The sequence below is a fragment of the Sardina pilchardus genome, chromosome 1 (genome assembly GCF_963854185.1).
Source record: "Sardina pilchardus chromosome 1, fSarPil1.1, whole genome shotgun sequence".
Taxonomy (NCBI): domain Eukaryota; kingdom Metazoa; phylum Chordata; class Actinopteri; order Clupeiformes; family Clupeidae; genus Sardina; species Sardina pilchardus.
Window position 1 is genome coordinate 30,810,507 of NC_084994.1, and position 26,763 is coordinate 30,837,269.

Sequence of the window (26,763 nt, forward strand, 5' to 3'; positions counted from 1 at the left end):
GAGGGGACTGGTGCGTCGAAATAGGTTACCCAGTTAAACTTGAAAAAGACAATCCATGACCGAACTCCGTTGTGAATTCTAAATAAATGTATGCATGCGTAATGGACAGTGTGCGGGACGGGACTCTCTTTTACAAACTACATGAAACGTAGCAGTGAACCATCAAATACCCAAGAGATTTCAGTGCCCAGTTCAAACATTTAGCAATATGATCAGAATGTTCAAAAGTAAATTAAATCCCAAACCAAACTGTTCCGTCTTTTGATGTTTTATGTATAGGGACCCTGAGTAAACTATACCAATGAGGTTTGGTGCTGTTTTGAACAATATTACTGGTTAAAAAATGCTGTTTGGAAAGTGTTTAACCGCAGCACACCGTGTTTAAAGTAGCACACCGCGCTAATCGACTGCGATTTGAGGCTACAGTGTATATCGGGGCAAGCTCTGTAATGATTGATCAATGAAAAATACTGCACTGCTTATTTGATGTTTTTTAATGCAGAAAAATACATTGGGGTCAATGTTCACCAGAGTTACACTTTAAAATAAACACATATTTTCAAATGGCAACACTATTTTCCACATTTTGGGGGCTCAGATAGGTGTAGGGGAACTCCAAAGTCTCATTTCGCTTCTCAATAAGATCAGATAACTCTCTCAGATCCTTCTGAAAATCTGCAATGAGCTTGCAAGGGACCTCTTCATCAAACAGATCTTCTGGAAAACTTCCCAAAGGGTACTGGAATGTTGTGTGGTGAGTGTGGTGTAGAACAAAAAAGTTATTAATAAACATGTTGATAAACAACATTTATGACATTAAAAGTAGCCGTGGTTTATATTCACATACAGCAGTGTCAGCAGTAATATACTAAGGCAAAGGTTTGCAAAATGTCTGACATTATTAAAGATATTATTTGAACATAATCAATCTTTTGAACACAATGTTATGTCGTTAAAAGACTATTTATTATACGGCTCTCTGGAATGCTGAGGGAACTCCCATTCACTTTGAATGGGCCTCCCCAACGTTCTGAGGTCAGTTATGTACGGGATAATGGACGCCGTGCGGTAAGTCAAAGTTAATGCACGTTCTAGACGGTGATACAGCCCGACACGAAGCGGAGGGACGTCCCGTCTAGAAAAGTTTCTCAAACTGCCGTTACTAGTTCTCAAATGGATGGTTGCTATGGCCAAAAGTAATTCCAGAACTAGTCACCGCAGTTTGAGAAATTAGTTGAAATGTGTCTGGGAAAATTAGTTCTACAAACAATACAGTTCTAGCGATTAAAACATTTAAATTAGCACCGGAAACTAACACAAAACCCAAGTGGCAACAGTGGAATAAGCGGGATAATGGACTTCACGCCGCGCGATAATGTATAGACCGCCGGTCATTATAGGAAAATAAGTCCCTTCAGGACGAAGCAAACCACTTTGCTGCGCGTAGGGGTTCTGTTCATCCAGTCGGGACTTATTTTCTGATAATGAACAGCGTTCTGTAGCAGGCTGCAGCTGTCTGACCCACCCCTCCCAAGTGGGCGCCTAACGTGCTGTGCTGTGAATGGCTCTGGTTAATTAACTGCGAGCCAACCGCGAGTTTCAAGCCTCTTTATCAACCGGGACTGTAGTGGCCGTTTTTGACCAAACTTAAGAAAACTAAACTTAGGAAATTAAACTTAAATTAAATACTTAAACGGCAACTTCTGGCACCCTGGGCAGGTAATGTACGCAGGCAAGAGAAGAATGTCCAGGCTTAGATTCCATTTTAGTGGTTGGTTTATTCATTCCAGCAGAGCAAACATTTCAGCATCTCTCTCGTGCTGGTAAAAAACCATGTGCCCACCACCCAGGTGCAATACAGGCCTCCTCCTACTTCCTACCTATATTACGCACACACCTTTACCTGTGCTCACTACTGCCCCCAGGTGTCTAAACCAAAATAAATGATTAAACTAAGCACGATAAACTAAACATAAATCAAAACAATTAACTAAACAAATAACTAGCAAAAGAATATTACAAAACATATTACTAATGTGAGCAAATCATAATAATCATAATCATAATAATAATAAACAAATTAATTAGCAAATTACGACCACTTAAACACAGTAAACTAAGTGTAGCTCTAACAGGGACTTTTCTTTTGACAAGCGACGTCACCGGCACAGAACGCTTGTCATTGTTTACATGTCCAGTTACCCGACGTCTGCCTGGTTATCCGCTCCACTGTACCACCGCAGGTATGAACAGCTCAGTTTCTCTTTCCACTTGTGTAACTTCATAACTCAGGCTTATAGGGAATGTTTCCATCTTATAGAATCCCCGGCGCTGCAGCAGCCCTTGCACAAGTTGAGTGTGGGCCTTGCTATTGCTAATCCCGCTGTGGCCTGTGACTCACCGCTGTCAATCGTAGGTACGTCTTATTGCGTTTTAGCTGAATGGTTACCATAGAGCATGTTTTTAAGTAGATCTCTTGTGTATTTCAGGGAGTGCTAGTTAGCCTGGGGTGCGGCCGCCAGTTGGCTACATCGGTGCGTTGAACATCTGCTGTTTTGCTTGTACGTGTCTCCGTTGGTCTACGACCTTCTTCGCTGTGCTCAGCAACCTCCAGTTATCGGGCGTGTAGCTTGCTAACCGCTGTTTGCACTTCCTCTGTCCTTAATTGTTTTGCGTGTGTGCGGAACTGTCACCACGTTAAGTTGTATCTTCATGTCTACTGGCATTCACGTCCTATTCATTGTTTGTGTTTATGGTTATCTGTCATCGTTGTGTTTAACCCTTGCACGGAGGCCTTTCTCATGCTGCTGATGTAAAAAGGGGATTGGCTTAATTTATGTGGCGTGACTGTATTGCTTTGAGTTGCCCACACTGACAGGAGACCTTACAAGTTGCTGATCCTCAGTGTGGTATTTACCTTTATTTGTTTGTTATTTTGTATTTTGTTTTTGTGCTTATTGTTGGTTGCCCATTTTGGCTTACTGTCTGTTAATTAGCCTCCATTTCACTTAGGCCTGGCCCTAGTACAGCCTCAGGCCCTAGCACGGTCAGTATAGCAGCCTGATTACTGTGAAGTGTGTGTGTGTGTGTGTGTGTGTGTGTGTGTGTGTGTGTGTGTGTGTGTGTGTGTGTGTGTGTGTGTGTGTGTGTGTGTGTGGCAGTGTTCATATCTGTTTAACCTTCACCTGTTCCCCCCCCCCCATTTGTCCAGGTGCTGAGAGCTGCCGGTGGAAGCAGTGGCCTTGTGGTGGTTGGTCCCATTGTGTGTGCAGTGACTGGGTGTCCACGGAGTGTGAGCCATTTCCATTACGGTGTGTGTGTGTGTGAGAGATTCAACACGTGTGATTGGGGTGTTCCCTGGATCCTCATCGCTTGCAACGCCTCCCACCGGTAAGCTCCAGCCCTGTCTGTCTGTCTGTCTGTCTGTCTGTCTGCCATTTTGTTTGTCTGTCTGTCTGTCTGTCTGTCTGTCTGCCATTTTGTTTGTCTGTCTGTCGTATAAGTGTGTGAATTGTAATAGTGTACAGTGATTGTGGTGTGCAGTGCATTGGTTTGCCGTGAAGTCTGTTTACATTGAAGTGAATTGCTGTGTGTTTGCTCCTGGCTTTTAGTAAAATAAAGTTGTATGTTTGTACTGGATCACTGTCTCTGGCTCTCCCTTACGAACCTGTGTGTCTCATCAAAATAAAGTTACTGATTCTATGGGTGAGAGTCCCATGGTGGCGTAGTCTGCTACGGGTCTGGGCCTAAGCCTCATTAGTTGCATTACACTTTGCCACATTTGGCGCATAGTCGGCAGGACCACTTGGTAAAGCCAGAGACGTGTTCTAGTTTTATTTTTGGTGGTTGTTTTTTTGTTTTGGTTTCCTTTCTACTGGCTTTCTTCTCTTTTTCTCATTCTCTTTTACAAGCAAAACAGCAGCTGTTCTTTGGTGGACCAGTAACGAGTCGGGTAAGGTGGGGATTTTGTTTGTTCTTTGCGTGCCAATCAAATTGTGAATATGGAACCGGGTGCCGCTGAAGGGAATGAGTTGCAGGAGTTAAGGGACTTAATAGCCCAGTTGAAAGCTGATAACGAACGCTTACGTCGTACCCCAGGCCCGGAACCTGCCCCAGCTCCAGGCCCTGCCCCTGCCCCAGGCCCTGCCCCTGCCCCTGCCCCTGCCCCAGAAAGGTTAATTTTTGTCCCACGTGATAGAAAATGCCCTATGTTTAATGGGAGGACAAGCCAGAAATTGCGCGAGTGGATTGAGGAAGCAGAAGCTTGTATGAGGGCGCGACATTTGTCCTCTGCTGATCAGGCATTTTTTCTTTACGATCACTTGGAGGGGGAAGCTCGGGATGAGCTGAGATACCGTCCAAGTATAGATCGGGCAAACCCAGACAGGATACTTGCGGTGTTGCGAGAGGTGTATGGCTGCACTGATTCCTATGTAGCTTTGCAGGAATCGTTTTTCTCCAGAAGGCAACAGGAAGGGGAATCCTTGCAGGAGTTCTCCCTTGCCTTGATGAGCCTTATGACGAAGGTGAAGGAGAGTGCGCCAGGGGATATGCCCAACGCAGAGGCACTGCTAAGGGATCAGTTCGTGGAGCATGTCCTCGATGGGGCCCTGCGTCGCGAGCTCAAGCAGATGGTCCGCCGGCAGCCGACTGCCACATTATTGGAGGTGCGTGGTGAAGCAATTAGGTGGGAACGGGAGGGCTTACCTGGGGGTGTGAGAGGCCGTAGCTACTCTGTCCCCTCTGCACTCGGGATTCAGTATAGGGTTCAAGGTAGTTCTCAGAGTATGACTCCTGTCCCGCCTGCTTCTGAACTAAGTGAGATCAGAGACTTGTTGAAGTGTCAACAAGAGCAGTTGAAGAGCCAACAAGACCAATTGCAGCAGCTCACCCAGAGTCTGGCCCTTCTGCAAAGTTCCTCTCAACGCAACCGCCCCCCCCGTGATCACTCTAAGATCTGCAGGCGTTGCCAACAGCCTGGCCACTTTGCCGGGGAATGTGATGGGGTTAGGGTGCCTGCTCGGTTTCCACCTCCGTCCCAGGCCCCACGAGACATTGGTAATCAACCTCGTGTAAATTCGAGGTCGGAAAACTAGCGCCCACCGAACTGCAGAGCCACAGTTCGGGTGGGGCCACCACTGGCTCAGGGTTTGGGTCCCAGGGGTTGGGAGGTGTGTCAAAATTGATGTCGTCGTGTCCTCATCTTGATGTGCTTTTTGGGGGAGTCAAGGTACCTTGTTTGCTTGACACTGGTTCTATGGTGTCAACAGTCACTGAAAGTTTTTTTCGACAACATTATGAACCATGGGGCCAGGAACGGCTCCAATCTTGCCATTGGCTACAGCTTAGGGCCGCTAACGGACTAGCCATCCCTTATCTTGGTTATTTGGAGTTAGATGTCGAACTCTGTGGGAAATCAATGCCTAACTGTGGAGTATTAGTAGTTTGTGATCCTCCAAACAGCCAGTCCCATCCGGTTCCTGGTGTTCTAGGGATGAATGTGATACGCAAATGCTACCAGGAGCTGTTTGGTCAGCATGGTGCGGCTTTCTTTGATCTGCCCTCTGTGTCTGAAGCTCCAGCTTCCATTCTGCAGGCATTACAACAGTGTTATAGTTGCAGCATACAAGTACCCAGTTCTGCTCCAGGTACGGTCAGGGTCAGGGGTAGGAAGGCTTGTCGGATTCCAGGTGGAGTGATAAAGCTGGTGGCAACCACCTGTTCAGAGCAGTTTTCAAGGGCCACTGTGCTCTTTGAGCCTTTGGACTCTGGCCTACCTGTTGGCTTGTTGGCCTCCCCGGCGTTAGTCCAGGTCGATCGGGGTACCACCTACATACCTATAGTTAATGTAAATTCTACCGATGTCTTGCTTTTCCCCCGTACTGTTGTAGGCACGATTGATCATGCTCACATTGTTAGTCTGCCGGCAGGGGTCACTGAGGTGCCCTCCGTTACCGCTACGGTGTCATCCCAGCTTGTCCGGCCTTCTGTGCCAGACCAGATAGGAGCCTTAGACTTGTCTTCGCTGCCCACTGATGACCAAGGTCCAGTGAGGGAGCTGTTGGATAAATATACTGACGTCTTTTCGGCCTATGACATGGATCTGGGCTGCACTAATTTGATTGCCCATGAAATCCCTCTTGTAGATGACACTCCGATTCGGCAGCGTTATCGCCGCATACCCCCTTCTGAGTACGAAGTGGTGAAGGAGCACATCAATCAACTGCTTGAGGCAAACATCATACGGGAAAGCTGTAGTCCGTACGCGTCCCCAATCGTCCTAGTTAAAAAGAAGGATGGTAGCTTACGCATGTGCGTAGACTACCGACAGCTAAATAACAACACTAGGAAGGATGCATTCCCTCTTCCCCGTATCGAGGAATCGCTCGATGCACTGACTGGTGCTCGTTGGTTTTCCACCCTGGACCTGGCCAGCGGATATAACCAAGTCCCAGTGGCGGAAGCAGATAGGTCCAAAACAGCATTTTGCACGCCCTTTGGGTTATTCGAGTGGAACCGGATGCCCTTTGGGCTCTGCAATGCCCCCAGCACCTTCCAGCGCTTGATGCAGCGTTTATTTGGAGATCAGCAATGTCAGTCGTTGCTTTTATATCTTGACGATATTGTGATCTTCTCCGCCACAATAAAACAACACCTGGAGAGGTTGGAGGTGGTGCTGGGACGGCTACAGCGAGAAGGCCTGAAGGCAAAGCTCTCAAAATGTGCCTTCTTCCAACGAAAGGTTCAGTATTTGGGTCATGTGATTTCTGACCAGGGTGTGGCCACTGGCCCAGGTAAAATTGAGGTTGTTGCTAACTGGCAGGCCCCTACCACTGTTTCAGAACTCCGTTCCTTTCTGGGTTTCGCCAGTTATTACCGCCGTTTTGTGCAAGGGTTCGCCAAGTTGGCCGCCCCTCTACATCGCTTGGTGGCTGCACAAGGACACCCCAAGTCAAAACGTAGGTCTGAGCAGGGCAGCATTAACTCCTGGAGCGATGAATGTAGTGGTAGCTTTGAGGCCCTGAAACACAAACTGACCACTGCGCCAGTGCTTGCTTACGCAGACTTTTCCCTTCCTTTCATTTTGGAGGTTGACGCAAGCTACGGCGGTCTGGGAGCAGTGCTCTCCCAAGAGCAACAGGGCAAGGTACGGCCAATAGCATATGCCAGTCGGGGGTTGAAGACCACAGAGCGCAATATGCAAAATTATAGCTCAATGAAGCTGGAATTTCTGGCCCTTAAATGGGCCATGACAGAAAAATTCCGTGAATATTTGTTAGGTCACCAATGCATTGTCTTTACCGACAACAACCCACTCAGCCATCTCACATCTGCAAAGCTGGGCGCTACTGAACAGCGTTGGGCCGCCCAGCTTGCTGCCTTTGACTTCGAGTTAAAATATCGTTCCGGTAAGAGTAATGGGAATGCAGACGCTTTGTCTCGCCAACATCCCCCAGGCCCCTCTGATATGCACGCCATGCTTCCTGGCACCTCCCTGCCTAAGCCACTCCAGCAAGTATTGCCACTGGGAGATGTGGAGGCAGCACAGGCGGCTATCACTGCCTTGCCATGCAGATTGCCCACTGATGTTTCAGCCCTCCAACAGGCCGACCCTGCCATCAGGGAACTCCTGCGGTTTTGGCTACGTAAGCAGCGACCTAACTCCGAGGAGCGGAAGCAGGTGTCCCCAACTGTGTTGGCACTGCTTCGCCAGTGGGATCGCCTACTGTACATGGGTGAGGTCTTATATCGCCAAGTATTTCGCACTGATGGAAAAGAGGTGGTGCTTCAAGTATTGCTGCCCACCTCATTGAAAAAGGATGTACTGACTCAGGTTCACCAGGAGCATGGCCATCAGGGTGTGGAGAGGACACTAGAGTTGCTGCGCCAACGATGCTTCTGGCCAGGTATGTCTCTGGAAGTGACGCAGTGGTGCCAGGCATGTCAGAGGTGTCAAGTTGCCAAGAACACTCAACCAACAGCCCAAAGTTTCATGGGCCATTTGCTGGCTTCACAGCCCAATGAGATCTTGGCTATTGATTACACCACCCTGGAGCCTGGTAGGACTGGGGTGGAGAATGTTCTAGTGATGACTGATGTTTTCAGTAAGTACACCATGGCAGTCCCCACCCATGATCAGCGTGCCCCTACGGTAGCACGGGTGCTGGTGGCTGAATGGTTTTCCAAGTTTGGGGTCCCTGCCCGGATCCATTCTGATCAGGGTCGCAGCTTTGAAGGTGCCTTGATTCATCAGCTATGTGGCCTTTATGGCATTCAAAAGACTCGTACAACCCCATACCATCCGTCTGGCAATGGTCAATGTGAAAGATTTAATAGGACCCTTCATGACTTGTTACGGACTTTGCCTGTTTCTAGAAAGCGTGACTGGCCGTCCTGTCTGCCACAGGTGCTCTATTGTTACAATACTACTCCCCACCAATCCACTGGAGAATCCCCATTCTTTCTCATGTTTGGGCAAGAGCCTAGGTTGCCAGTTGATTTCTTTCTAGGCAGGGTTCCTGATCCAGTTGGCGGTACAGTTCATGAGTGGGTTCAGGAGCACCAGGCCCGACTGCAGGTAGCATTCCAAGGGGCCAGAGAACGGTTGGACATAGCGGCGGCACGCCGGAAAAAGAATTATGATCAGCATGTCCGGGATGTTCCACTGGGGGAGGGTCAGCAGGTGCTTTTGCGTGACTTCAGCATCCGTGGACGCCATAAGATTTGCGACCTGTGGAGCCCAGTGGTGCATCGAATCCTCAGGACACCTAAGGATGGTGGATCTGTTTATACGGTGGCACCAGTAGCTGACCCCACCAAAGCTCGTCAAGTACACCGCTCTCTCCTGAAGGCGGTAGTGCAGAACCCATTCTCTGCTCCTGTCAGCTCATGGGGAAACTTTGTCTGCAATTCCCTCTCCAGAGCCTCAGCCTACTGACAATGACCCCTATTTTGACTCTGACCTGATGGCTATAAGACGTGCAGGGCCTGCTTCTCCTGACTTGCAAGAGCCCAGTAGGTCAGTGGCCATAACTAATCCGCCGTCGCAGCTTCAGCATACACCTCCAGGTATATCCCTACCAGGCCCTAGTTCTTTGGTACAGTTACCCCCTCATGAGGTGACGGATGATCTACCCACCTCATGGACAACTGCACCATCCTTGTACCCTGATACTGGTGCTGTCAGCAGGCGGACAACATCCCGGTCCAATGCGGGAAAACACTCTAATATTCACCACCTGCCACAACCAATACTGGTTCCAACTGCAGAGACCATCCAGCCCTCTAACCCAGCACATAGTTCTGCCTCTACACACTGACTAGCCCCACTCATTCCTATCCTCTTCTTTTAATCGTCGGGACGACGATTTAGAAAGGGGGGGCAGATTGTAGCAGGCTGCAGCTGTCTGACCCACCCCTCCCAAGTGGGCGCCTAACGTGCTGTGCTGTGAATGGCTCTGGTTAACTAACTGCGAGCCAACCGCGAGTTTCAAGCCTCTTTATCAACCGGGACTTTTCTTTTGACAAGCGACGTCACCGGCACAGAACGCTTGTCATTGTTTACATGTCCAGTTACCCGACGTCTGCCTGGTTATCCGCTCCACTGTACCACCGCAGGTATGAACAGCTCTGTTTCTCTTTCCACTCGTGTAACTTCATAACTCAGGCTTATAGGGAATGTTTCCATCTTATAGAATCCCCGGCGCTGCAGCAGCCCTTGCACAAGTTGAGTGTGGGCCTTGCTATTGCTAATCCCGCTGTGGCCTGTGACTCACCGCTGTCAATCGTAGGTACGTCTTATTGCGTTTTAGCTGAATGGTTACCATAGAGCATGTTTTTAAGTAGATCTCTTGTGTATTTCAGGGAGTGCTAGTTAGCCTGGGGTGCGGCCGCCAGTTGGCTACATCGGTGCGTTGAACATCTGCTGTTTTGCTTGTACGTGTCTCCGTTGGTCTACGACCTTCTTCGCTGTGCTCAGCAACCTCCAGTTATCGGGCGTGTAGCTTGCTAACCGCTGTTTGCACTTCCTCTGTCCTTAATTGTTTTGCGTGTGTGCGGAACTGTCACCACGTTAAGTTGTATCTTCATGTCTACTGGCATTCACGTCCTATTCATTGTTTGTGTTTATGGTTATCTGTCATCGTTGTGTTTAACCCTTGCACGGAGGCCTTTCTCATGCTGCTGATGTAAAAAGGGGATTGGCTTAATTTATGTGGCGTGACTGTATTGCTTTGAGTTGCCCACACTGACAGGAGACCTTACAATTTGCTGATCCTCAGTGTGGTATTTACCTTTATTTGTTTGTTATTTTGTATTTTGTTTTTGTGCTTATTGTTGGTTGCCCATTTTGGCTTACTGTCTGTTAATTAGCCTCCATTTCACTTAGGCCTGGCCCTAGTACAGCCTCAGGCCCTAGCACGGTCAGTATAGCAGCCTGATTACTGTGAAGTGTGTGTGTGTGTGTGTGTGTGTGTGTGTGGCAGTGTTCATATCTGTTTAACCTTCACCTGTTCCCCCCCCCCCATTTGTCCAGGTGCTGAGAGCTGCCGGTGGAAGCAGTGGCCTTGTGGTGGTTGGTCCCATTGTGTGTGCAGTGACTGGGTGTCCACGGAGTGTGAGCCATTTCCATTACGGTGTGTGTGTGTGTGAGAGATTCAACACGTGTGATTGGGGTGTTCCCTGGATCCTCATCGCTTGCAACGCCTCCCACCGGTAAGCTCCAGCCCTGTCTGTCTGTCTGTCTGTCTGTCTGTCTGCCATTTTGTTTGTCTGTCTGTCTGTCTGTCTGTCTGTCTGCCATTTTGTTTGTCTGTCTGTCGTATAAGTGTGTGAATTGTAATAGTGTACAGTGATTGTGGTGTGCAGTGCATTGGTTTGCCGTGAAGTCTGTTTACATTGAAGTGAATTGCTGTGTGTTTGCTCCTGGCTTTTAGTAAAATAAAGTTGTATGTTTGTACTGGATCACTGTCTCTGGCTCTCCCTTACGAACCTGTGTGTCTCATCAAAATAAAGTTACTGATTCTATGGGTGAGAGTCCCATGGTGGCGTAGTCTGCTACGGGTCTGGGCCTAAGCCTCATTAGTTGCATTACACTTTGCCACATATACATTATCCCTTACGGAAACCATCGTCATCCGGTACAATATGGAACACAAACAAGAAGGACACTAAGGATTTTTAACTTGAATTTGCAGTTTCATTGAAAACGTGCAATTTGATTATGAACAGAAACTCACCTGATCTGAAAATGTTTTGCTCAGCAGGCTCAGGACAGCCATGCCATTCACCGTCGTACCTATATCAGGTAAGGTCTCCAGAATGGTGCTCATCGTGGTCTGGCCTTTCTCCTTAGGAGGAGGCTTTCTGAGGGCAGTGGGGTGGTTGGGCATCCAGCCGCCAAAGTCAAACTGCACGGGTGAATTAGACACAAGAGCGTTAAGACACAAGTTCAAAAAGTTAAATGGAGTGTGGATGTTGTTAAATGACCTGTCCGCCAAAGCCCCCATGAGGCTTAAATGTCACATTTGTGTCAGTAAAGACCAAGACACACCAACCCGACGGCCGACCGTCAGCAGAAAGCAGTCGGAGTGATCGGTCGGCTCCCGTCTCCCCTGGTCGGTCAAAAAAGTGCCTCTGGGCCCCAGCCGTGGCGCGACTGGCTGGGGCACCTGCACCACACGCCGGCGACCCGGGTTCGATTCCCGCCCCGTGGTCCTTTCCGGATCCCACCCCTACTCTCTCTCCTGCTCGTTTCCTGTCATACTCTCTACTGTCCTGTCCGATTAAAGGCATAAAAAGCCCAAAAAGTATCTTTAAAAAAAAAAAAAGTGCCTCTGAACACACCGAAGGAACGCTGACGCAGAGCGTACGTTCTGCACGGGCGATGTGTGATGCGTTACCCATAACTGCAGGCTTCAGAGGGTTCGTTCGTAAATTCAATCTGACACTCTAAAAAATAGAGTTAACGCTCTGAAGTTCGAAAAAGACGAGCATTCTTACTCCCAGTCAATTTACGAACGATTATTTGTGTTTACGTTTATTAATGGTTGCCACTAGCCTACAGCACGTTTCAAACAGGGTTTATGTATTATGCAGAACTAAATTCCACTGATGAAAGAGCTTCTTGACTGTGATGATGAAGAGCACTGTGAGAGCAGTTATTTAAACCTTCTACATAATCTTGTTAAAGGGATATTCCGCCATTTTTGGAAATACGCTCATTTTCCACCTTCCCTCGAGCAAAACAATCGATATTTACCTTGTTCCCGTTCATCCAGCCATTCTGTGAGTCTGGCGATACAACTTTTAGCTTCAGCCTAGCATAGATCATTGAATCGGATTAGACCATTAGCTTCTCGCCTGCTAGCTTCATGTTTAAAAGTGACTAAGATTTCTGGTAATTTTCCCATTTAAAACGTGTCTCCTCTCAAGTTAGAAAGTGCAATAAGACCAACTGAAAATGAAACCTGGCGTTTTTCTAGGCTGATTTGACATGGAACTACACTCTCATCTGGCGTAATAATCAAGGCAACTTGCAGCTACTGGCACTACTACTGCTTGTTGTCTATGGGGACTATTTTCAGATGCTGCGTAAGATATCACTGCGCCTATGGTACGTTTGCAAGTTGCCTTGATTATTACGCCAGATGAGAGTGTAGTTCCATGTCAAATCAGCCTAGAAAAACGCCAGGTTTCATTTTCAGTTGGTCTTATTGCACTTTCTAACTTGAGAGGAGACACGTTTTAAATGGGAAAATTACCAGAAATCTTAGTCACTTTTAAACATGAAGCTAGCAGGCGAGAAGCTAATGGTCTAATCCGATTCAATGATCTATGCTAGGCTGAAGCTAAAAGTTGTATCGCCAGACTCACAGAATGGCTGGATGAACGGGAACAAGGTAAATATCGATTGTTTTGCTCGAGGGGAGGTGGAAAATGAGCGTATTTCCAAAAATGGCGGAATATCCCTTTAAGCAACGTTTGTAATGTCAACTCGAAAACATTCTAGCACTAGCAATAAAATGCTAACCTGTTAACGTAATCTACATCACCTCTAGTAAGCTTATATAGCCTACCGACACAAATAAAGTTTAATCCATTTTCATTAAATATTGTTGGGCCATAGTATGCAGATGTCTGAATTGATTCTACTATGGTTATTGTATTTAGCAGACATTTTGGCTAAACTCGAACAACTTTACGAAAATTCAAACAAAACCAACAACACACATTCTTTATCATTCCTGCGTAACAAATTGCATTTTATCACTGGCAGTCTGGTGGAGAATCCTCCATCGCCATCTCACCTACTCGTATTCCCTAACTTTCGACATAATGCCCATTGATGTAAACATTGCCAACAACAGCTCATTTGCATATTATGGCAACAGCCCCCAGAAACAGCCTAGTCTGAAAGGGACTGAAACTGTGCAGCTGCTAATAATGTGTAATCTGAGAGGATTTTTTTGGCGCAATCGATAGGTCTACTTTGACTTGATGGAAAATAAGTATAATATGGGTCTTTAAAAAGGGCAGCCATTTTATAATCTGAACCAAATAGATGCACCTCTTTTTAAGAATTTACCTGTCCGTTGTTGACAGCAGCATGTTGAGCGGATGCAGTGAAGATCACCATGGTAACAAACTTAATGAGATCACTCACTGTGTGAAAAGACTCTGGAACGCCTGTGGAGGAATACAACATTGATATTTAAAAAAAAAAAAAAAAAAAAAACACACAAAAGAGCTCCACAAGCATAAAAGTGCATTCATATCTGTGAAACATCAGATAAATGAACTGAACTCCATGCAGTCATGACAGCACAAGGAATTGGGCAAGGGCAAGGAATCCTTGAGTGTTCTGACATTCTAAATTCCTAATGAAATCGTGTTTTTCTCATGAAAAGTGTTGGGTGATGGTCTTTTTTTTTAATTAGAATTCCATCTTTTATTCCTAAAGACAGTACTGCTGCACACACCTGTGCTGCTCCTTCCCAGGAATCCGTTGGTGAAAATCTCTCTGATCCAGCTCTGCAGTTCTGTGTCCTTCTGCACATGCTCATCAGATGTGTAGTAATGTTGCACGACTCCTTCAACGTACCTGCAAATGACACCATGATTCAGTGTCTAATGTAGTTGCAAACGCAAACACACACACACACACACACACACACACACACACACACACACACACACACACACACACACACACATATATACACTGCCAAACAAATGTCTGTAGTTGACGTCATTGTAAAAGTGAATAGTGATAATATCATATTTGAATAGTTTGAAATAGTTTGACTTGAATAGTATTTGTGTGTGTAAAAAAAGAGAGGGTGGGAGGTGTTAGGGTACAATTTGCAACCCTATTCGTTTTTTAAGTCCGACGTCACGGGTCCAACAGCTACAGTATTTTGTGAAAAGACATTTATTAGCGCAGCCAGACGATTTTTGAGACTTGTAAACTTTGTCATCAACACCTTTGTTTTAGCGGTTTTAAAACAAAATATAGATTTGATAAGGTTGAGGCAACAAGTCCGTATAAGATGACAATTTTCTTAAATGCTAGTCAGTCATTGTTGCGGGAGATAAGTGATTTTGAAAGCCGTTGGACCCAGAAAGATATGTATTATCCCATTATTACATCATCATTTAAAAACCAAATACTCCAACATTCCAATGGTAAGCATTAGGGGTGTGAATCTCTCCCTTTTAAGACGATTTGATTCGTATCCATTCATAAAGCTACGATACGATTCAAAGACGATGCGGTTTAATACAGAACGATTCAGTGTGATTCGATACGATGCGATACGATTCGATGCGATGCAGTAATAGGCCCCAAAATGCAATGTAGTTCTTAATCTCATTTTATTTTCCATACTGATTTTTTTTTTTTTGCTACTTTAAATGGCATGAGAAAAGCTACAATTGCATGTCATTAGTTATATTTTTCCAAAAGACTTGATTGACTGGATTGAAAGACTGAACAAACATTTTGATAATAAAAACATGGCCAAATGCCTCTAAACGAAATCAGCTAGGTTTGAGGCTTGTGCTTACGACTGAATATGACTTCGTTCAGGATACTGCAACACACGTTAACATCAGCATTATCTGCGTTTCACTAAACTCGACAACTAGTTTGTTGCCACTTGCCACTGTAGCAGTGACGCTACTTACCCTCGTTGGAGAAGGCTACAGTAGACGCTCTGGTATGTTAGCAAATCAGGGTCGGTCTTATGATTTTGAAAGTAACACAATTTGTAACATTGGTAACACTTTACATTACGGCTCGCTAATAAGGTGGTAATTGTATGGTAATTTCTATGTAATTTCATGGTAACAATCCCTTGTTACCACTTGTTACCACTTGTTACCACTTATTACCAGTAATTTCTATGCAGTTTCTAGTGCAATTACTCTGCTGTTTCTAGGTAATAGCAATGCAAACAGCATTAATTAAGGTGGTAATGTTATTTTGATATCATTTTATGAATAATCCTTTGTAGCCACTTATTACAAGTTATTTCCATGCAGTTTCCAGTGCAATAACTCTGCAGTTTTTAGGTAATAGCGATGCAAACAGCTTTCATTTTGAGTATAATAAAATGGTAATTATTTGAAACTTTACTTATTGTTTTTGTTTAATTACATGACAAATAAGGAGGTAATTTCCAGGAAAATACACAGCATCAGGGCCGTAAAATACATTATCACTTATTTCCACCCAATTACTTAGTTATTAGCCTACTAAGAAAGAGAAAAACCAAGTCATTGTCGTAGTAAGCTGGTAAAGAAGACATTATGTGCCTGTAACTAAACTGGAACAAGTGAAGTAATTTTATGGAAACTATATGGTATCAGAGCTGTAAAATGCACTATTGCCTCTTCCTATTTAATTACCTAGCTGTGTTGATAAACCCATCAATTATCCTTATGACATTTTTAGTGTTGTTTTTGTTTAATTACCTGAAAAACAAGGAGGTAATTACCAGGAAAATACACAGTATCAGTAGCCTGACTCTCGCCAGACCCTTGTAGTTCCGCCATGCTCCACCAGAGGCGTTTTGCTGAGCTCCACACAAGGGTCTGGACGCGAGGGCAATCCAAACCCCTGGGCCAGTGATCAAAAAATAAGCAACCAATCAGGAGCGCCGAAGCGAGTGTTTGATTCAAATAACAATGGCGGCACGCAGCGAGGAGTCTTGTGCTGACATTGATTCTGCTATTTCAACCGTTTTGTCGAATCTATCGAGTATTCATTCTTTAAAAGATTAACAGAGAATAGTTTTGAAGACATTTATTGGTGGCAAGGATGTTTTTACTCTTCTTCCGAGCGGGTTTGGCAAGAGCTTGAAGAAGCCTAGCACGTCATTCAAGATAACAGGCAAGTGGTTTATCGAATCACATGCGAGGATGTTTTACAAGGACCCGCCTTCAGAAATACATCTCCTATCGAGAAGTCCCAGATCCTTGTGTGAAGCAGACAGCGAACTACAGGATCTGGCGAAAGTCAGGTTACAGTATCAGGGCCGTAAAATACATTATCACCTATTTCCACTCAATTACTTGGTTATCACCATCTGGCTAGGCTATTTTGTAGCCTACTGACATTCAACACACAAACACATGTTGAGTACGACCTTTATTACTTTGTTCTGCAAAAAAAGAAAGTTAACATTTAACATACAACATTTAAAGTAGCCTATAAGTCCGCCGAAAATTTGACTAAGCCATGGAAGAAGTATTTTTCGTTGATCAGCAGTAGGCTAGCCTGCAGAGCTAGCATGAGCTACAGCCCAAAATCGCTAACAGTGGCATAAAGCCATAGGCTACGCTTTCAAAATTAAACCACTAACATTGCTCAAAACAGCGCAAAACCTCGTCAGCAGCTAACTCGAGGTGTCTACACTTAAAACAAAGCACCAGTTAGTCTGTAAACTTTGGAATAGTCTGTACACACTTAGAAATCGTTCGAGACTGCAACTCTATATGAAGCACAGAAATGTCACACAAGTGTTCACACGGAAGCACGCACGGGAGCTATTGCCGGAAGAGACTACGGGTAGTCCAGTGCTCAAATTACAGTGAGATCAGAGCCCGTCTTTTCTCTGGTGAGATATGCTACAGACAGAAGAAAGAGGACAAGGAAGACAGAGTGGTTCGTGTCTGTTCCTTTCCCGGCAGCGAAACAAAAATTAAAAGTTTACAATCCAGCAAGTTTTTCATCAGCTGTAATTGCGATACGGTCGGTCTCCAGTAGTGGTGGGGGAAAAAATCGATTCTGTTCAGTATCGCGATATTTTGTGCACACAATTAAATCGATACTTGTAGCTCAAAGTATCGCAATACTTATTTATATAATTTAATTATCCATTTTACTTTTATTTGAGTCGATTTTACTCAGGGTTTACTCTGATCACATTAAATGAGCTTATTATGCTTATAAGGGGGGCACGTGTTGTGGTGTTTCATTGTGCATTCAACAGCAATAATAAATGAAAATGGCTTCACAATCACAACCTGTTATACACGACACTCTACACTACTTTCACATCGAAAAAGGTGGGTGTATTTTGGTTTTCAACAAAAAGTGAATAGTAAGGACCTTGACATGCACCATGCCATTGCAAAGTGAGTTGAACAGTGTTATTTTCCTAATTTTTTGTAATGACTTATAATAATATGAGAGACATGAATAGCAATATATCGCAAAATCGAATTGCAATACTTGGTGTATCGCAATATGTTAAGAATCGCAATATTATCGAATTGTGGCCCAAATATCGCAATAGTATCGAATCTTAATTTTTTTGCCAATTCCCACCCCTAGTCTCCAGTGGCTTATTGTTTTGAATGTGGACATTGACACCTCAATCAAAACGCTAAAGTAATGGATTACCGTGTCTGCTGTCATAATTTTGAGAAGGACGACTTCATTATTCCGAGAGGAGCTTCGGACCCAAAGAAGTCAACGAAATATTATAATATTTTCATCTGTAACAAACACGTCACCTCTGTACCTGTATGAATGTTTTGGTAGGTTTAGGGTGCACTGCAAATAAAATATTTAGCCTACTGTTTCAGAATTTGATTATGTTGTTTTATTATTGCAGAACATGCTAAATGTGTGAAAACAATGTTTTTTTGCAGAACAAAGTTAAGGTTGTGCTCAACATGTGGTTGTGTGTTGAATGTCAGTACACGGTAACCTATTTCAGATCAGAGATGGTAATAACTAAGTAACTGAGTGGAATTAAGTGATAGTGTATTTTACGGCCCTGATGCTGTGTATTTTCCTGGAAATTACCTCCTTGTTTTTCAGGTAATTAAACAAAAACAATAAGTAAATCCTGGACTATCATTTTAAGAACTAGATTCATTTTAAATCATTACCATTTTATTAAACTTAAAATGAAAGCTGTTTGCATCACTATTACTTAGAAACTGCAGAGTAATTGCACTGGAAATTGCATAGAAATGACATGGTAATAAGGGGCTACAAAATATTATTACCATGAAATTACATAAAAATACCATAGAAATTACCACCTTAATTAATGCTGTTTGCATTGCTATTACCTAGAAACTGCGGAGTAATTGCACTAGAAACTACATGGAAATTACTTGTAATAAGTGGTAACAAGGGATTGTTACCATGAAATTACATAGAAATTACCATACAATTACCACCTTATTAGCGAGCCGTAATGTAAAGTGTTACCGTAACGTTAGTTTTCTGATTCGTCATTTTAAAATCGATTTATCAATCGATTCATAGTACATTTAAACCGATCCAGGGGTTTGCCTTCCGATGCACTCGCATTGTGAACGTTCCGAATGATTTCCGATACGTATCGGTTAATCTTTACACCCCTAGTAAGCATACTTGTGGATGATGTTCCACAGTTTTTTGCCGTCATCTCTGTAGTAGTAGTTGGGGACGTCCTCCAGGCCTCTCTCAGAGATGTTCTCAGCCAGACAGAGGGAGCTGTAGGTCAGGGACGAGGTGGCACGTTGCAGCAACTTCGGCAAAGACTCTCCACCAATGCCGGCATTCTAGGATTATACACAATGAAATCATAAGGTTAAAGTATAAAATACCACAGTTTATTTAACATGATGAATGGAACTATAAAGATCCTTGTATACAAAGATACTTGTATACTGTATCTCTATAATATCGCTTGCTGTCAAGTGAAAACCACGTAACACCTTATTTGTTGTAATACCTTATATCTTTTTTTTTCCTTTTTTTTTTTTTGACAATGTTGAAATAGTTTTTTTCCTGATGATTGGATTTGGACATACAGTATGTGAGTATGTGACCCTACAAAGCGAAACCAGTAGTTTCGTTAAAATTTCCAAAATTAAGTTAGTGCTCACGTGAACGGCCATAAACTAAGCTTTCCAACGATATGTATATCGAGGGTATTACGCAAACTATCGCTAAGATAACCGCATCCAAAGTTGACATGGTCCTCCTGTCACGATATGCCAGAAGAGGAGAAATCACCTTTTTAAGCAGCTTGGACAACGGGAATGACTGCAAATGTGTTGAATCTTCGCCGGATTTAACAGTCAAGACATATGTTTTTCCGTGAAATTAGTTCACGATATGAAACTGTAGAACGTGAAATTCAACATTTTAACCCGGAAGTTTGTTTATTGTGGATTTTCTCAAAATAACATTGTGCGCAAAGCGACTGATTTCACTTTGAAGAGTCACATATGAGGTTTCCACTTGACAGCATCAATATCAACATCCATATTTTACAGTTTCATTACATAAGCTGTTGGCTTACCACGGTAATGGATCCATCGTCGGAAATCAATTTATTTCTTGCCAGGATATTGATCTGTAGTGTGTAGCGTGTGTGGGGAATGAGGAGCTACAAAAAAAAAAAAAAAAAAGAATTAGGAGAATATTCAGCATACGGTACAGTGTACTGACAGAATTCCTAAAATAAAATTAAAATATACATAGCCCTAAATGCTGAATAGATAGATTCAGACGGTATAGACACCATTTCCAAATTCGTGTGATCAGCCCATGTGATGCTCTATGTTTCTTACCATTCTTGGATAATTTGTCTTCTTCCTGCGACACTGATTTGTTTGGTAAAAGGCCTCACACCAGCTAATGAATGCGAGATTACATCAGCAGATTCAATACCTTGAAAAGGGGATGTGGGGAGGGGAGGTTCCGCAACGTTGCCATGGCGAACACTTCAGACAGCAGGTGAGTTCTCAGCAGGTGGAAGTCGAGCTCTTGCACGCTGAACTCTGCGGCTCTCACAAAGATCTTAGCCAGCAGCCAGTCATACTTGGGGTCGGAGGGCAGGAAGATGGGGTTCTCGGGTCCAGGGGTTTGCCCTAGCTGTGGAGAAATGACAGGTTCAGCGAAAGTTCAACAAGGAAGACTAGTATATCCTAATGGGTGGAGTATCTTTCCTACTCCACCCATTCATTCATGGAACCAATCATAGCCTTAGTTTGTATTTTCAGGGAAAACCGCGCGATTTACGACATTCATTCATTCATTCATTCAATCAGTGCTAGCCTATAGGAATTTAGCAGTTGTTTTAAAACTGTTCTACCTAAAGGCCTGGACACACCAACCCGACCGGCCGACCGTCGGCAGAAAAGCAATCGGACTATCAATCGGGCTCTCGTCTCCCCTGGTCGGTCAAAAAAGTGCCACTGCACACACTGAAGCGATGCCGACACCGATTGTACGTTCTGCGCGTGCGTGAACTCTGATACATTACCCATAACTGCAGGCTTCAGAGTCAGCAGAGCCGAGTAGATATCATGCAGGATTCGCGGAACTAATTGCATCTAAAGTAGTTTTCGGACTTCTCTGATTAAGCAATACGAAAATATAAATATAATTACATAGTGTGTATTATTTTATTGCCATTGCATGTGTGTGAGGCCAACGAAACACTCTCTTGGGCACGGAATAAATAACTTTTCGCCCGTGAACCTAGCTAGCTTGCTAGCTAATATTAGCACAGCAAACGAAAAGCGAATGGGAAATAACCTGAAATAAAACACGTTCAGAAACTTACTTTTAGCAAAAATATGTTAGGAAGGTCTATCAAAATGGGTCCGAAACTTACATCGCTGACTGTAGGGCTAATGCTTAGTTTAAACGGAAGTCCTCTGCTACCTAGAAATTACGAAGGGTTACTTAGGACTCAACCAATCAGATTGGTAATTAAGACCGACGGCCACTGTATGGGATAGGCTCATCGCCCCCTGCCTTCTTCCATCAGCAGGAGTTGAGATCCGTTCATCGCTGGACGGATCAGAGACGGGGCCTATGTCAAAGATTGTTGTTTATTCTGAACTCTTATATGCTGGCATTCAAGCTATTTGAATTAAATCACTATCTGTGTCTATTCTGTCTACGGAGTCTTTCTGGTAGAATATGAAACTAAGGCCACGTCCACACGAACTAAAACGACCCCCCCCCCCTCCGTTTTCCCTGGCATCGTTTCAAGAATATTTGCGTCCAAACGGATCCATCTCAATACGACTCAACACGCTACTTCATATTCCAGGCGTATACGTGGCACTGTTTCAGTTCACCAAATCACCAAAGACGGAGAGGAAGAGGTGTTAATGAGACGTCGAGGTGGAAGCTATTTTTCACAGTTTATGGGTGGAAGGCTAGAGCATACTAGCCTGATTACCATCGACTTTCAAAGGCTCTGAGAAACTTCAGTCTGACCAAGAGCCTGTGCTAACACGGTTTCTCCAAGTGCCGGTTGACCCGCCTCCTTTAAGTGCCTCGATTTGCTACTGGTCGATGTCAGAAAGCGGTTTGCCGAGTTTAAACCAACAACAACACTCTTTCCTCTGCCTTGAACACGCCTCTACCCAGAGCCGTTGGAGCTGCTCAAAGTTGATTGGTTCTCGACCAAAGGGGGCAGTTCCGCAGATTTCGGGAACTCGGAAATCTTTCCCGATTAGCAGTTCACCAGACCAGCGACAGCAAAAGCCAAAGGTTTTACGTCCCTGGGAGGGCGTGCTAGGCTAAGAGCATACAGTACCTGCTAAAACTCCTGTTTTCCCCTGGTTTCTCTCATATTTTAAGGTCATCTCGTGCCGCCCTCCCGTTTTGTTGTTTCTCCCGGAAAACTGTCGTAATACGCATGGCCATCATACTTCTTTCGAAAATCACTGATCCATTCATTTTCTGTTAGTCTGACATCTACCAGGTTGCCATATTGTGTATTGAATACACCCGACACACAATCACTTACTTTCAATTGCAACCCTTCTGTCATAGGCTAACACCTGGCAACTCAAAACCCAAATAAGGAAACTGGTACAGACTTCACATTGCCGAGTCTCACTAGCAAGCGGGCTAGTTGATATAGCCTACACCAGAATTAGCTGTTGTGAAATGGTTGGAAATTGAATTGATTAACACATCACTAACTGTTCTTGAGTGTTTGTAACTTGTGTCCTCGGAACAAAAACAGCAGTTTTAGAAGGCTGCAGGCAGTAGTTGGATAGGCTGCATAGGCTCTCGGTAATGTAAAAACAATGACTGAAATGCAGTAACGTAATCCCGTTTTTTGAAAGCTAAATGTTGACAGGTATGGGCTAGAGGTCGAGGAGTGTGGTGATGACCTCATCGAAAAGCAGGTATGCGTTTACATCCATCCAAACGAACACTAGAGGGCTTAACTTATTCACTCTGGGACCCGGTTTCAGAGAGCTTCGTTTTAGGGCTATGCATGTACAGGATTCCTTTGGACGAATAAAAGTTGCAGTAGGTAATGGAAACAAATTGACAAGCATGATATATTTTTGCGGAGAGAATGTGCAGGACTGAGCGGCAGTCATATTGTGTACCGCTTTGCGGTGCATCTAGTTTTGCTACATTTAAAAGTGTAACTTGTTTACCTGTATGGCGATGGGCAGCATCTTGCCCTGAGGGTTGCAGTAGAGCAGAACCAGGGGAGCGGTGAGATACTGCTGCCTGCCAGCAACTACATTTCCCACAAGCCCATCCAGCATCTTGTAGTCACACAGAAAGACGTTCCCATTCTGAGTGGTTTAGGTGTAGTTGAGGGAAAACAATAAATAGGAAGTAAATATAGAAAAGAGTTTAGCATCAGACGTAACATAAACTTAACTTCACACATGAAAGAAGGACATTATTCTGTTTACCCCTTTTTTCTACAAACATACATTGATTTTTATGCTTTAAAATTGGCCTGTTACGGCCTGTTTACGCTTAGTAAAAATAAGCTCACTATTTAGCAAAACATGCACACAATTTAGTAAGATTATACAACATTTAGTATTGATTTAGTAAAATGATACTAAATTGAGTACACAGTAAAATGAGACCACAATTTACTAAAATGAGCGCACATTCTCTCGATACACACAAAAAATCTTACAATGACACCTTGTGAGCTCTGTAGCCTGTAAATATAAAAAGAGAAATATTTCCTATCAAGAAGCCTTTCTGCAAATTAAATGTAATTATATTTTCAGTTACAGTAATTTGTATACGGCTATGTGCTCGAATCTACTTATTCTATCCCATGCTAGACTGTTGACCAATGTGTTGCCTACCGCTATCTCTGCCTCCAAGGTGTGTTCTCCGAGAAGGCCTTTGACCATCTCCTCAGTGACGGGGAAGTTCTCGGGCAGCTTTGAGCAGCGCTGGATCAGCATGGGGTTGAGGCCATTCAGGAACTGGTAGCCAAAGAACTCGTCCTCGTCCCAGTGGTCCTCTACATATTCTGCAAAGCATTCCATGTCAGAACATTTGCAACAGATACAGCCAGTGCTATGTTCTCAAGTGATTCTGAAGAGCGGCGAGTACATAGATATATATATACGTCTATGGGCGAGTACCAATGGTTTCGTTTGTGATGTCACAAAGGATCATGTACAGCTGGTCAATGCTTTCCCAGGATCCTCTGTTGTCCGCTAATCCATTGAGCTTCAGATAAATTAACCTACACACACACACACACACACACACACACACACACACACAGTAATGATCACTAATCATAATTGCGAGAGTCTTTGTAGTTATAATATACAGTCATGGCTGAAATTGTTGGCACCCAATTTATTTTAATGGCTTAAGTAATAAAATGAGGACAAATCCAACCTTTAAGGACACCAATTTTCTTTGTGAATGAATAATGTATCATAAATAATAAATGTTCTTCCCAAAATACTGGAGTCAAAAATATTGGCACCCCTATGTAACCCTATGGGGATTTAACACATAGGGTTAGCATAGGGGCAGGCAGTTTTTTACTTTTAAAGGCCAATCATTTCATGGATTCAGGATACTTCACATCCTGATAAAGTTCCTTTGACCTTTGGAACTAAAATAGCCCCATCATCACACACCCTTCAGCATACCTAGAGATTGGCATGGTGTAGCCTATGAATTAAATTGTGTGTTAAATTCCCATAAGGTTACATAATGGTGCCAATATTTTTGACCCAAGTATTTTGGGAAGAACAAGAAAAACATGGGCTAAGAAAAACACTTACTGCACTCCTGCCGTGTAGGAGAACTCGGTTTCCTTCGAGAAAGAGAAGGAAAGTTCCTCTGGCAGAAGGGCAGATTTGTAATTGACAATCCGGGGCAGGCCTTCAGCATACACACTCCACCTTTAAAAGTATTGTACAGGGGAATTGCAAAGGATGCTTTAAGTTAACACCACACAGACACAGACACTGTCACACACGGTTTGTTTTTGGTGTGTTGCCCACAAACCTAATCAACTTCTGTCGTCCCTCTAGTTGACTCAACCTGGTCTTTTGAGCAATTGGGTTGGTGTCCTGGAACACGAGTGAAGCTGAAATAGCAATCCCGGGTCAATGTTAATAATGACTCCTTTGTCAAAATTGGTGTTACATGTGTGTGAATGACGTAGGCTAGAGCCAGATATTGCCAAATGTGTGAGTGTGTTACTTTAACACAGAATACAGTGGGAAGAACATGTATTTGATACCATGCTAAAGTTGCCTAAAAAGAGGAATATAAAATCATTTGACAATTGATCTTAATGCCTTAATTAAAAAAATGAGTAAAAATCAAACTGCCAAATCGCAAATAAATAAATGTTCTTCCTTAAATGCTAGGGGGAAGGAAGTATTTGACCCCTATGTTAAATTCCCATAGGAGCAGGAGGATTTTTAAAATGTTACTATTTTAAAAGGCCAGCTATTTCATGGATCCAGGATATTATCCATCCTGATAAAGTTCCCTTGGCCTTTGGAATTAAAAAAGCCCCACATCATCACATACCCTTCACCATAGCTAGAGCTTAGCATGGTGATTTTTCAGTAGGCCTATTAGCCTGTTTGATGCTCATTGAGCTCGGTTTGATTTTTACTCATTTTTTGAATTAAGGCATTAAGATCAATTGTCAAATGCTGATTTTATATTCCTCTTTTTAGGCAACTTTAGCATGGTATCAAATACATGTTCTCCCCACTGTATTTCCAAGATTTCACCACTGAGCTGTGAGGTGCACCACCAGGAAATGTGAACTAATGCCACGACCTGACACAAAAATGCCTACCTTTGGCAGGTCTTAACACAACGGTCTCATCACTGCCAAGCCAGCGGTAACAAGGAAACAAAATGTCTGCCCCCTCAGGCGTCTTCACAGTGATCTTATTACAGAACCATTGGTTGTCAAGGCCCAAAAATGCCTTGGAGCGGAGTTTTAAGTAGATGAGTTCCCCCAGGGATGATTCAGTCTCCAACGTAATTGTTCGCTCCTGTATAAACATAAGATGGAGTATTGAAGTAGATATATGTTTGCAAAAACAGATATACATAGACATCGAAAACTTTTTTTTTATTTTTTTTTAAAGTAGTTGTAGTAAAGTATTGACAACAAACTAAACAATGAGCTTATTAACAATTATGAGTTCGGGCAACTGAGAACTTTGTTCAGCCAAAAGTGTTTTAACAATTCAGAAAAAAAATGTAAGCAGAATCAATCTAACGACAATAACTTAAGTTTATAAAAAAATAACTTTTTTTTTTAAATGTTGATTTCAATTTTAAAACAAAATCGAGTTAGAGTTGCTGCAGCTGGAGCATCCAGACAGCTACAGTATGCTAGACTCTGAGGGCATCTTTAAAATCATGTGTCATGTGTCCAGAGTTTTCTTTTTCTGTTGCTTTAAATGCACCTACCGATCCTTTGAAGAAGCCGAAAGACAAAAAGCGTCTGTGTACTTTCTCCTCCTGGCTCTCAGCGTCAGCTCCACGCAGTTGGACATAAACGTAGCTCGTGGTCCCAGAAAAGGGGCGACTTCCTGTCTGCACCATCACTGTGTAGCTCACCATGGCTATTCTGTTAAGGAGAGGACGCAGATTACTTAGTGAAGACAAAACATTTGATACTAAATTGAACAGTAAAGAAATATTTATTAGTATAGACGATTGTAGAGTGTACTCATGTTCCCTGTCCTATCTTCGCGTTGGTGTGTATTTTGCAAAGTGATTATATTGTCTCGCCTTTTTTTCAGGCAGGCAGAGAGACAGAGAGAGAAACAGACTCACCTTTGTAAATGTATTTTTCTTGTTCAAAAAAAGAATGTGTGCTGTTGTGGAGTACACGCAGCCCAAGAGGAAGAGACGCCGTCTGAGAAGAGATCTGCACATCCACCTTAACAAGTGTACGCGTGTTGGGAAAGTCCGGCTTTGCTTAAACCTCATGGGAAGTTTTGCAATAAACT

General features: G+C 43.7%; 1 protein-coding gene across 1 annotated transcript; it reads right to left on the minus strand.

Annotated features, from left to right (window-relative positions):
• Positions 1 to 476: 476 nt before the first annotated feature.
• LOC134088181 (hydroperoxide isomerase ALOXE3-like) lies at positions 477 to 26,710 on the minus strand. Its single transcript, XM_062542101.1, has 15 exons — positions 26,588 to 26,710; positions 26,219 to 26,378; positions 25,593 to 25,794; positions 24,782 to 24,863; positions 24,556 to 24,675; positions 23,896 to 23,999; positions 23,611 to 23,780; positions 22,930 to 23,073; positions 20,183 to 20,386; positions 19,812 to 19,898; positions 18,896 to 19,065; positions 13,980 to 14,101; positions 13,586 to 13,686; positions 11,238 to 11,408; positions 477 to 739 (listed from the first exon to the last, which is right to left on the minus strand). Exons 2-15 carry the CDS (start codon positions 26,369 to 26,371, stop codon positions 560 to 562), a joined length of 2,010 nt encoding a protein of 669 aa, XP_062398085.1. The 5' UTR covers positions 26,372 to 26,378; positions 26,588 to 26,710; the 3' UTR covers positions 477 to 559.
• Between the last annotated feature and the right edge of the window lie 53 nt (positions 26,711 to 26,763).

Excerpts from the sequence above, each read along its gene's own strand:
- LOC134088181 (XM_062542101.1), bottom strand. The coding sequence starts at position 26,371 with ATGGTGAGCTACACAGTGATGGTGCAGACAGGAAGTCGCCCCTTTTCT. Across the intron at positions 24,000-24,555 it reads TCCTACACGGCAGGAGTGCA|GTTAATTTATCTGAAGCTCA; the intron begins GTAAGTGTTTTT and ends GTGTGTGTGTAG. Across the intron at positions 20,387-22,929 it reads TGCTGCCCATCGCCATACAG|CTAGGGCAAACCCCTGGACC; the intron begins GTAAACAAGTTA and ends ATTTCTCCACAG.